The sequence below is a fragment of the Hydra vulgaris genome, chromosome 01 (genome assembly GCF_038396675.1).
Source record: "Hydra vulgaris chromosome 01, alternate assembly HydraT2T_AEP".
Lineage (NCBI taxonomy): Eukaryota > Metazoa > Cnidaria > Hydrozoa > Anthoathecata > Hydridae > Hydra > Hydra vulgaris.
In genome coordinates, this window is record NC_088920.1 from 72547414 (window position 1) to 72560987 (window position 13574).

Sequence of the window (13574 nt, forward strand, 5' to 3'; positions counted from 1 at the left end):
CAATTTCTTTATCAAACTTCATTTTCTTACCTGTAATCGGTAAATTGCATGTTTTACTTCCTCTTTTTTCTCTCTTCTGCAGCTTAATTGTTTCTTCTTTGTCTACTTTTCCTATTACCATCTTCCGTACCGTTTTTTGATCTATCCAGAACTCCCATTCAAGTGTTGGAATTTTTTTTGGCAGTGGACATGAACAAGCTGACCTTTCTCGAACACCTTTATTAAAACACTTTCACAGACAAATATCGAATAGTTGGTCTAACATCTGTAAACTTGATTTAAATGTTGCAGAGGACTTCTTGCGATCAGAGTATTTACCAAGCTCATATACTTTGTTAATTAGTCTCTTTATGCGAATAATTAAGCTGCTGACTGCAATGGTAGGAATACTTGCTTTGTTGTACAGTGCTTTAATTTCATTAGCTATGACTGTTGCTCTTTCAGTAACAATTGCACAATTGTTATTTTTTAATAAATAGTCATATGCTTTGAAAACATCAGCAGAAGTTGGCAGTTGATTTGTTTGGAATGGTCTAGGTTGTCCAAGTATACCATGTTCAGTTTCACTTCTTGTTTTAACAGTAGCCATTTTTATTTTCAATTTTAACTAATTAAACTAAAACAAAAAAACAAACAACGTAATTTAAATGTAATATATACAAGAATATATCTTATAATGAAGTACAGGATCATGTTATCGGAAGTCAACAAACAACACTAACAGCTTTTTGTCTTATATTTCGTAGGGTGCTCTAAACTTTTGCAAAATTCTGTATACTATTAATAAAATATTATTAACATGAATCATCAAAAAACCTACATCTTAATGCTTTTATCCTGCAATTATACAACTGTTGTAAAATAGCATCATTTTGACCTAATATAGTAAAATTCAAGTTAAAGTTGGCAAAACTAAATCAAATTTTTATTACATTTCTTTTACATATCATTAATAGAGACAACAAAATGCAACTTTATTTTTATGTTTCATAAAAAAAAAAAAAATTTGACCCACCCTAATATATATATATATATATATATGTATATATATTATATATTTATATATATATATACATATATATTATATATATGTGTGTATTTATATATATATATATGTATATTTATATATATATATAATATATATATATATTTATATATATTTATATATATATATATATATATTTATTTATTTATTTATTTATTCATTTATTTACTTATTTCTACAGCACAGACATTACAAATTTCTGGAGAGTAGGACTATTGCAATCCTATTATAGTAGCAATTAATCAATTACATGCTGTGTGATAAGAAATCATATTTTTTTATAAATTCTCCAACTGTTTTTGATGTCACTAAGTCATTCGGCAAATTGTTTCAATATGGCACTATCCTGTTGATAAAGAAGTTTTCTCGATTACTGTGTTTACTAAACTCTCTATACTCTTTGTGAGCTTCTCCTCTTATATTAGAAAAGGACCATTTTGAGTTGAAGAAAAAGTTTTCAAGTTTGGATGACTCAAGTTGACTTTGTTTAAATTGGTTTTTATTTTATAATATTGGATGAGGTCACCTATAATTCTACTGGATTCGAGACTTACTCGCCTTAAGCCAGATAAACGTGCTTCATATAATTTGTGCTTGAAAGCTGGTACAAGCTTTGTAGCTCTATGCTGAACTTTTTCAAGTTTTTTTATTTCAATTTTTAAATGTGGATTCCAGACTGGTGCACAAAATTCTAATTCAGGTCTAACATAAGTTGTATATAGTTTAGTAAATGAGTCTTTTGACCAGAATTTAAATGTCCGCTTTAGTGTACCTAGTTTTGAGTAAGCTTTATTGGTTATTTTTGTGATGTGGTTTTTCCAATTCAGATTATTACTTATATTAATACCTAGGTCCCGTTCCTGTTTTGTTTCATTTAATTTAATGATTATTCCATCGTGGGTTGTTATACATAATGGGGCAGCTTGATTTATATGGTCAATTAACTTTTTTGATCTGGTTCTATAAACCTTCATAGTTTTACACTTTTTGTAATATAATTTCATGCTCCAATTTTTTGTCCAATCAACTAATTTTTTTGAGATCATCTTATAATATTTCATTATCTTTCTGGTTTTTGATTACAGCAATTAACTTACTGTCCTCTGTAAATAGCTTGCAGGTATTGTGAACTAGTTCAGGCATGTCGTTAATAAATAGGTTAAATAGAATTGGCGATAAAACTTCGCCTTGTGGTACACCACTTAATTCTGGGAGCCATTCAGATACTTTATTATTAATTACAATCCTTTGTTGCCAGTTCGAGAGAAAGCTGTGTAACCTGTAGAGAAGCCATGTTGTTCTTTAGCTATTAAGTTGTGTAAATTTAAGTAACTGTTATCTCATCTTTTATTATTTTTTGCTGTACTTTACTAATAACTGATGATGATGAGATAGGCCGATAATTTGTCGGATCATTTTCCTTCCTTTTTTTTGGAATAGGTGTGATGTTTATCTGTTTCCATAGTTGTGGTGTAGTTTCAGTGTTGTATGCTTTGATAAATAGTAAATTAAGAGGCAGGCTAAGAGCAGAATTGCATATTTTTAGAATATAAGGAGAATCATCGTCAATTCCAGCTGCTTTGTTTTCATCTAATAAATCAAGTTTTTTTTTAACATTAAATGGTGAGAATAGAACAGATGGATTTAAAGTATATTTTTTAATTGTTCTTGAAAATAAGCTTTTTATTAAATTATTTTCTTGATCATTTGGTTTGCTGAATGATTCGTAAAATTGTTTATTTAGACAATTAGCTATGTTTACATTTGTTGTTAAATTAATGCCGCATTGATTAATGAGATAATTTTATTTTTATATAATTTTTGATTATTTATATATTTGTATAATAATTTTGGGTTAAATTTGCATTTGTTTATTATTGATTTTTCATGTTTAATTCGGGCATTTTTTTACTAGTTTTTTCAATTCTATTGCTTTTCTATTGTAATCAGTTAAAAGTTGTTTTTTATGGTCAGATAATTTTGAAGCAGTTTTTATAAGAAAATATAATTTTTTTTTTGATTAGCTACCTTTTTGATATCATTATTGATAGTGCTATTTTTAATTTTATTACTATGGATACAGGTTTTTGGTATATGAATATTTATTAGATTTTTTTAAGCTTTTATTAGAATGCTTATCACCTCGGTTATGTCTTGATTATTTAATAGTTTAAACCAGTTGATGCTGTTGAATGCTATATTTAGATCAGAATAGTTACCTTTTTGGTACATTTTGATTATTTTTTAATTTTTTTATATGGTGTGTGATTCATTTAGGTAAAAGTCCCAGATTAGTGTTGAATGGAGATTTTTTTTTGACTGAGATATTAAATCATTAACATTAGTTGTATAGATCTTGTTCGCGTCATTTGTAATTACTAGATCAATGATGTTGTTGTTTAGAGTTGGTTCGAGTACTGATTGTACTAAGAAGTTTGAATTGAGAGTGTCTAGAAAGTCTATACTGGATTGACGTGTACAATTTGATCCTCCATTAATGTCATATAATATGTCTGAATAATTGGAATAGTTGATTGCATTATTTATATGGTCTTCTGAGTGTGGTGGTCTATAGATGCAACCGATAAGGATGGATTCTGCTTTAGTTTTAATTTCACACCAGATAGATTCAATTATATTACTGTTTTAATTGTTGATAATTTATTTCTAGTAATTCATTGTCTTTTTATATGTAAATCACCACACCTCCACCTTTTTTACTAGTTCAATTTTTATTATAATGAGTGTAGTTAGATAGGAAGATAACAGATTTTTCATCAAACCAGGAATCAGTTATGCATACAATATGTAGTTGGTTTTGTTGACTCAGCATTGATTGAAATTCATCCCATTTGTTATTTAGTGAAGTTTTATTTGAATAGAAGCAATTTAATTTGTTTAATGCTTGAATATCTGAATTAAATGAGTATGGTTTAGATAGTTTCGATTTCAATTTTTTTAAGTTCGCCTGAAAGGATCCCCCAATAATATTTTTTTCCGTATATGTATATATATATATATATATATATATATATATATATATATATATATATATATATATATATATATATATATATATATATATATATATATATATATATATATATATATATATATATATCTATATATATATATATATATATATATATATATATATATATATATATATATATATATATATATATATATATATATATATATATATATATATATATATATATATATATATATATATATATATATATATATATATATTAGTGATGTGCGAAACTAAGATTTTAAGTTCGACACGATTCGAAACGAAACTAAGCCACTTTCGTTCGAATTCGATTCGATTCGAAAGTACGCTGCATTGATATTGAAATTTGGTATTTAAATAGTAATAATTTATAGTGTGTGACAGAACACAGAACAAAAATGAAACATTATACATTTTATATATAATAACCAATCATATTGCAGTTTTATAATGTAAACAAAATACTAAGCAACACAGACTAGACTCTAGAGTCAAATAAAAGTGAATGAAATCAAATGAGACTAGTATCATACAATACAATTACAATGTTTAATAATTCAAGTTTAAAAAAATCAAGTCAAGTACTTGCAATGCAGTACATAGAATAAAGACAAGGACTAGTATTATATTTACAGTTATAGTTTAACAGATAATACAATATAAGTAAAAGTACAATGCTATAATGAATGCAAATGCTATACAGTTATGTAAAGTAGTAGTACATGCATAGGCAATTGTTCCAAAAAGTCCGAGACCTTAATCTACAGTGTACTGTACTGACTGTGGCTGGCAGGGCAGTCTGGTTTCGGTACGCTACTGCTATGTGCTATACTACAAATTTTCGTGAATAAAAGTTAGTTCAGCCACATGCTCAGAGAGTAGATTACATCGCTTTCTTGTAACAATGTTACCAGACGTCGAGTTCAATCTCTCCGAATTTACAGAGGTTGATGGAATAGCCAATAGTGCCCTCGCTATTCTTGAGAGTTTCGGCAGACGGTGATGATTAACTTTTCATCAGCAAGTACATTGGCGTTCCTTCCAATAGGAGGTTCAATCATATACATTCTGACCTCCTTTTGCACAGAAGCTGCATCATCAACTGGCAGTATCCTATTCGCAGTTGCTGTTGTAAGCTTACTGTCGAAGTCATCCCATAAACTACTTGGCTTGGAGGCTGCAGCTGATTTCCGACCAGGACATGAACCAGGACCAGCAATTCCAAAATCAGGAGCGGGAACACCAGGAATAGCAGATGTTCCTTCAAAGTATTATATAATATAAATAGATGTAAAACTAAAATAGCAAACAGAAATGAAAACCTATGCATAATTGTTTTATTATTCATCTGTAATTAAATTAAACCACTATGCATTAAATCTGAAAGTTAAATCTGAACTGGAGGCCATTACCATTACCATCAAGTCTTAATCTGTGTTAATCACGTAACATAAAACGTAATAGTTTTAGAATTGTACCTTGAATTAAGTTCGTATCATGATCGCTCAAAGCGCAATGTCCACCTCCACCAACACCAGTACCGCCACGAGATCGGAATTCCTTAGAGTACTGATGAACACTGTCTACAACAGTAGCTTGCTGTTGTTCAGAAAAGAAGATGGATTTGTAGCGTGGATCAAGAAATGTACATGCTGCATCAGGCAAAGCTGATATGAATTGCGGAAATCGTCGGTCTAGTTTTAACTTTAATTTTCGAGAAATAAGTACACCACAATCCTTATGTGAAGGATCATTGATGAATCGCTGCAATTGCTGATTTAAGCCATGCAAAGCCGGAATTTTCATAGACAACGTTGGGTAGTTCTTGCCACATAATTCTCTACTTGCTTGTTCAAATGGAGCAAGAGTTGTACGATGGCCTTCAACAAGCTTCCAGTCTGCATTAGTCAAGTTATCAATTTTTTCACTTATTGCTAGCTCTGCAGATATAGCATCTTTTTCTTCGCATAATCTCTTTAGCATAAAGTAACCCGAGTTCCACCTAGTAGCAACATTGATTATAAGTTCTCGTTCTACCTTTCCTAATCGCTTCTGCTCTCTGTGCAAATTCTGTGTAGCCTGGCAGTTATGGTGATAATGTGACACAATACGACGGCTTTTGGAAAGGACATTCTGCATACAATCAATTTCACTCACGGCATCATTGATGGTTAACTGTAAAGTGTGATCAAAACAAGAAAGATTATAAAATGATTGTGAGAAATTCATGGCGCTTTTCATATTACTGCCATTATCACGCAACGCATAAATTCGAACAGTCCGAGGAAGTTCCCAATTATCAATAGTCTTGTCTAAAGATTCAAGAATGCTTTCTCCAGTATGTTCTCCTGGAAACGGCTTGTTTTCTAATGTAAATGTCTTTAGCTCAAATTCAGGGCTTACATATGACAGACAGAAATAAATAAATGGATCTTGCGCCCTCGAAGTCCACAGGTTAGTTGTGAATAAATATGAAGGAATATCTTCAAAATCTCGATATTTTTCATTAGCGGTTTTCTGTTTTACACTACAATATAACTCTGGTACAACTGATCTTGAAAACATAGTTCTGCTTGGCACCAGATATTGTGGTTCCATTAATTTCATCAGTTCTTTGAATCCTCTGTCTTCTACAAAGTTGTATGGCAACATGTCTAGAGCGAGCATGCGACCAACTGAATTAGTTATAGCGATGGCATTTGGATGGCTTGACGACCAATGTGCTTTCTAATTAAAAAGGTCATCAACTTTACTTTGCTTCTTATTTTCATTTTTCAGTTCTTGTTCTGCAAGTTTTCTTTTACGATTCTCTTCATTTCTCGCTACACACTCTTTATGCGCTTTCGGATGAGCAGCACGTAAGTAAGCATAAAGACCTGTTGATGCTCCAGGGCGACACTGAACAGGTAACTTGCATGTTCCTATTTTGCAAATGTCTATAATTCTATTGCCATTCGTTTTTTGTCTACTAAAAAATTCCCAGACAATACTTCGACAATTACCATCGTTACTATCCGCCATGGTGGAACTGTATAACTTTTTTCTTTCACTTTTAAACGATAAAATTCGATTAACAATCAAAATAAAGATAATATACTTCGAAAATTCAAACTGTTCGAAACTAAAAAAAAAGTTCGATTAGAAACAAAACTAAAAGTCAGTTTCGAATTCGCAATCGAAGTTTCGAATTTCGCACATCACTTATATATATATATATATATATATATATATATATATATATATATATATATATATATATATGATATATATATATATATATATATATATATATACATATATATATATATATATATATATATATATATATATATATACATATATATATATATATATATATATATATATATATATATATATATATATATATATATATATATATATATATATATATCTACATATATATATATATATATATATATATATATATATATATATATATATATATATATATATATCTATATCTATATATATATATCTATATATACAGTATCGGACAAAACGAGTGCAACCAAATAATGCTAATTTAGTTTCTTCATATAAAAGTACTGCATTTTTTCAATTTAGAGAAATAACTATGTAACTGTTTAGAGACAAAGTTCTTCATGTTTTATTCATCACAATGTTTATTATTTGTACACGAAAATTAAAAAATTAATCAAAAGTATTAAAAAAAAGTTGATTTCCTTCTGGACAAAACAAGTGCAACTCGACAAAATGTTGACCAAGCTGTATTTCGCTATCAATATTTCGTGGCGAATCCTTTGTTGTCGAACAAAGCCTTACATCTTCGAGGCATAGATTTAATTAGGTGATCAATCAAACTTTGTGGAATCGCTGCCCAGGCCTTTTTGATTTGTTCAAAGAGTTGATCCTTATTACGAACACCTTCACAATTAATTCTGCAACTGACGATCTGCCACAGGTTCTCGATAGGGTTGAGATCCGGAGATTGAAGCGGCCAATCCATTACCGATAGGTGGTTGTCTTGAAACCACTGCTTGACTACTTTTGCAGTGTGTTTGGGATCGTTGTCTCGCTGAAAAACCCATTTTATTGCCATATTCCATTCAGCATGAGGTGACAAAACATCTTCCAGGATTTTTTATACATGAAACGGTCTATTATTCCATCGTTTCGATGTATTGGACCTAGACACTTAGCAGAAAAACACCCCCAGACCATTACATTGGCTCCACCATGCTTCACGGTCTTATGGCAGTAACGTAAATCGAGGCGTTTTCAAGCCGGACGTACACGACAAGTGCCATCGCTCCCAATGATGTTAAACTTTGATTCATCACTGAACAGGACAGTTCGCCATTTTTTCATATTCCAGTCAATATGAGATGTAGCAAACAGGAGTCTGTTCTTCTGGTTTTTTAGTGAAATCAGCGGTTTCTTTGCAGGTCGTCGAGAAAGCAATCCGGCTTCAACAGCACGTTGTCTGATTGTTCGGTCCGATACAGGCAGCTCTAATTGCTTTTGTATCTCGACTGATGATATCCAGGGATCCTTCTTGACGGATCTGACGATCAGAGAATCCTCTCTAGAAGTGGTGGAACACGGTCTTCCACCTTTGTTATATGCTGCCAACAACCCCGTAGAACGATATTTGGAACATAGTCTTGATACGGTCCAATTTTTCACACAATATTTATCACAAATACTTTTTTGTGACATTCCACTTACGTAATCGCCAATAATTTTCTTTCTTAGTTACAATCCAAGACTGTCGGGAGCCATTTTTGCACTTGAAGTCATAAAAATAATAAAAATAATCACGCTTCTCAAGGCTTACCGTGTTACATTTACCTTGTGATGATACAATAATGCTCTGTGGAACACAACGTCTTGGTTGGATGTGGACTGTATTGATCTAATAAAACACTTGTTTTATTTCACTTCTTGTATTGATGTTCTTCGATAAAACACTTTGATAAAACTCACTTTGATAAACTGTCTTGATAATACTGACTGATTGACTTCCATATACTGACTGAATTACATGTCGATTTACATGTCTCTTATATAATAAAATGATCCTGTGTGAACCTGTTCTGGAAGATTATAGATGCTTCTTTTCGATGCTTCTGGAAGCTTCTGGATGCGTCTGGATGCTTCTGAATGTTTCTAGATATTTGTGGATGCTACTGGATGCTTCCAGATGCTTCTTCTGGAAACTTCTGGAAGCTTCTGCATGCTTCTGGAAACTTCTGGATACTTCCTTTAATTATTGAAAAACTTCCGTGACGTTGACACGTACCAGACTTAAGATAATGAAACAAGCCAAAAAAAGTTGCACTTGTTTTGTCCGCTGCAAAATGGCACTTGTTAACAAAATTTTGCCTGTGTGCTGTCACCTGTCAGCTGATTGTTCATGTCATGGCATGCTATGACTCCAGACTCCTGAGCTGTTTGCTGTGGTAGTATAGTTCGTTTCGATTTTAAGACATGTAAAATTAGGAACACTTTTTAGCATTGTTCGATGTTGGTTGCAAATGTTTTGTCCAATACTGTATATATATATATATATATATATATATATATATATATATATATATATATATATATATATATATATATATATATATATATATATACACATACATTTATATATATATATATAAATATATATATATATATATACATATATATATATATATATATACATATACATATATATATACATATAAATATATATATATATATATATATGTATATATATATATGTTTATATATATATATACATATATATATATATATATGTGTGTATATATATATATATATATATATATATATATATACATATATATATATATACATATATATATATATACATATATATATATATATATATATATATATATATATATATATATATATATATATATATATATATATATATATATCATTAGTAACAATCTAGTTAAATGGGTTAAGAACTGGTTAACTGGTCGGCAACAGAGAATAGTATTAGACAGAATAACATCAGAGTTGGTCCCTATGACTAGCGGGTTGCCACAGGGCTTGGTCCTTGGTCCATTTTTACTATTTGTTTTATTCATTAATGAGTTGCCGGATACTATTGTACACCACACAAAACTTTATGCTGATGATGGTGAAATTATCGGAATCATCAAATCTCTGCAACATGCCAACCTTATTCAAGCTAACATAGATAAAATAGTTGACTGGTCGCACAAATGGGTAATGCTTTTTAACATCAATAAATGCAGAGTTATGCATGTTGGACGCACTAACAAGTCAATATACTCATACGCAATGGCGGAGGTAGATGGAACTCGTTGTACACTGGAAGAAACAATAGTTGAACGAGACCTTGGGATTTTCGCTTCCAATTACTTAAAGGTCAAAACTCAAGTTGAAACACCCGTCTCAATTGCGAATCAAATGTTGAATCGTCTCCGAAAGCTTTTTGTAGCCGCAGACTAGCTTTATGGAAAACACTGTACCTTGCATACATTCGTCCATATCTAGATTTTGCAGAACAGTTCTGGTCTCCTCACCTAAAAAAAGATATGGTGATGATGGAAAAAGTGCAAAAGCGTGTAACAAAAATAATATCTGAGACAAAACATTAACTATAAGAGAAAAGATTACAAAAGCTGAAACTAACATCGCTTAAGGATCGCAGGAAACGAGGCAACTTAATCCAGCATTTTAAACTTACTCAAGAGATTGACAAAGTCAACTTTCACTTTCCTCAAATTCTACTAAATTCAAAAATAACTTACAATCTTCGTGGACACAATCAGCGATTAATGCTTCAACTAGTCAAAGGTTGCATCGAACAAGAAAACTTTTTTACAAATAGAATAACAAAACACTGGAACGCTCTTTCACAGCAAGCAGTTGATTCACCATCTGTACATTTATTTAAAGAATTTTTATTGTAACTTTCTTAACCAGCTGCTTTCTGCAGCTTAACTGGGTCAACATAGAGGAGCCTGATGTAGCTCCTCTTTATTGGTTTAAATTACATTTACACTACAAGATGTACACAGAACTGTTTTCGTAATCTTCAATATAAACATGATAGGGCATGGGTTATTTTAATGCACATTTGTATTTATATGGACTTATACTAATTTTGAAATAAATAAATAAATATATATACATATATAATATATATATATATATATATATATATATATATATATATATATATATATATATATATATATATATATATATATATATATATTAGATATAGGAGGTATAAAGCCTATAGCTTTATAGCAATCCTATAGCTACCTATAAAGGTATTATTTTTATAAACATTATAGTAATAGGAGTATAAAGTTTATACAATAATAATTCCTAGTTATTTTTTTATTAATTGTTTAATATAAATTAAATAATTCTTCTAAAGAAATTTGAGAATAAGATTCTTTTTATAAAAATAAACTATTTTTTAAAACAAATTCATTTACTATAAAGCTGCAGGTAACCACTGCTTACCTTAGACACCACAGCTTATGTTAATAAAGAAATTATGATATATTAATGATAAAAAGTATTTCGATAATTTAATAATAAAGATATTATGATAACTATTAACTATACAAATAATGAAAAAAATAAAAGAACAAATTCTAAAGAATTGAATACTCACAGAAAAAAAATTGAATTTGGTAAGTTGAAAGTAAATAAGACTGAATTTTTGTGAATAGAATAGAGCAAGAGAATTTTATAATGATAATAAATTCAACGTTAGCAGTTAGAGCAAATCAACATTTGCGATGCAAGGATCATTTCCAAATTTGGACCATATCTAGCATTGTCAAAAAAAAAAAACACCCCAAAAATGGCAACAGTATTTCATAAAAAGACCAATAAGAGACTTATAGCAGTGAAGAAAGCAAGAGAAGTTCAGACAATCACTAATATAGAAAAACTCATTCATTCATAGGAATATCAACAACATTGAAATAACTAGCATAACTGAGTTTAGTTAGAGTTCAAATTTATAAGTAACTGCAAACCCCAAACTGTCAAAAAAGAGAAATCAAATTCAAATATGGCTGCATGTTCTAAGTGATCAAATAAATAATGACATTTTGCAAAGACTGGAGTATATAATTTCACTATCACTAATTACTTTAGAAAAAAAGGAAAAGAATAAAGAACAAAAAGAGATACTAAATAATTTTTTTTTTTGCTCAACATCTTTGTTTCCAACAAGGCTGCATGCAACCACTATTAGATTTGGAAGTTACTTGAAGAGAAAAGATGAAGATCATAGGGCAAGATAACGATTGACAGACAATTTCTGCCAATCATTTTCTTGCTCTATGAACTTTATCTTTTCTCTTCCAGTAACTTCAAACTTCCGAAGATTGCAAATTATATAAACCAGGAGAGCAAGACTAAACAAGCAAATTCCAAAGGACTGATGTTTGAGGAAAAAAACTAGACCAATAAGAATTTGGAGCACTTAAAAACAGTCACAGAAAAAGGATGACACTTAATTGAATAGCAATTTAAACAAGAATGAATTTTAGTAGATGACAAAAGAGACGATAGCTCGTTAGAGCAGTGCCCGTTGTATTTGTAGAAAAGAGAAAGAGAAGCAATATTACGACAATGTGATAATGGTTGGAGATTGGCTACAAGAGCACGTCCAACTATGTTTACAATTCGTTTTTGCAGTTTGTCTAAATGAGAAACGACATCATTGGAAGATCTGCCCCAGATATGGCAACAGTGTTCCATACAAGGACGGATTTTAGATTTATAGAAATAGAGAATATAATCCGGAGTAAGAATGTGGCGAGCACAACAAAGAAATGCAACCTTAGCAGATGCTAGCTTTGCAATCGATTGGATATATGGTTTTCAAGAAAGATCTGAAGTAAGAGTTAATCCTAGAAGATGAAGTGTATATGACTCATCGAGTACATTACCATTCATAAATATAGGAAGATCTAACTTATTGTGATAATGATTGGCTGAAAAAAATTGAGCTTTATTTGAATTAAAGTTCACCAGCTTCTGTGAGCACCATGCTGTAGGAGAAGGGAGATCCTTTTCAAGCTCAAATGCCCCCTACAAGCAATCAGAGAGTGTTGACTTCTTATTATGACAAGAATAAATGGTAGCATTATCAGCAAACAATGCCAGCTTAGATGTGAGAATATTTGGAAGACCGTTAATGTAAATTAAAAAGAGTATAGTACCAAGGATTGAATATTGAGGAACCCCTGATATTACAGGATATGAAGAAGAATGCTGCCCATCGAGGACAACTTTTATACTACCATTGGAAAGGAAGGATTCAATAATCTGGAAGATGTTACCTAAAACACTGTAAGAAGAACGCTTATAGAGTAGACCAGCATGCCAAACTTTATCAAAAGCATTAGAAATGTCAAGAGCAATAGGCTTAGCCTCTCCGAATCTATCTAAAGCACAATAAAACCTATCGGTTATTACTGTTAGCAAACCAACAGTTGAACAAGAAGATCG

General features: G+C 30.5%; 1 protein-coding gene across 1 annotated transcript; it reads right to left on the reverse strand.

Annotated features, from left to right (window-relative positions):
* Positions 1–2369: 2369 nt before the first annotated feature.
* Positions 2370–6716, reverse strand: LOC136074700 (zinc finger BED domain-containing protein 4-like). The gene is made up of 3 exons (XM_065787042.1): positions 5543–6716; positions 5076–5325; positions 2370–2712 (listed from the first exon to the last, which is right to left on the reverse strand). Exons 1-3 carry the CDS (start codon positions 6714–6716, stop codon positions 2370–2372), a joined length of 1767 nt encoding a protein of 588 aa, XP_065643114.1.
* Positions 6717–13574: the final 6858 nt, after the last annotated feature.

Coding starts and splice junctions, on each gene's coding strand:
- LOC136074700 (XM_065787042.1), bottom strand. CDS start 6,716: ATGTTGCCATACAACTTTGTAGAAGACAGAGGATTCAAAGAACTGATG. Junction 5,326..5,542: donor TGATACGAACTTAATTCAAG/GTACAATTCTAA, acceptor AATACTTTGAAG/GAACATCTGCTATTCCTGGT. Junction 2,713..5,075: donor AATGTACTTGCTGATGAAAA/GTTAATCATCAC, acceptor CTTATTTTCAAG/AACAATTAAAAAATATACTT.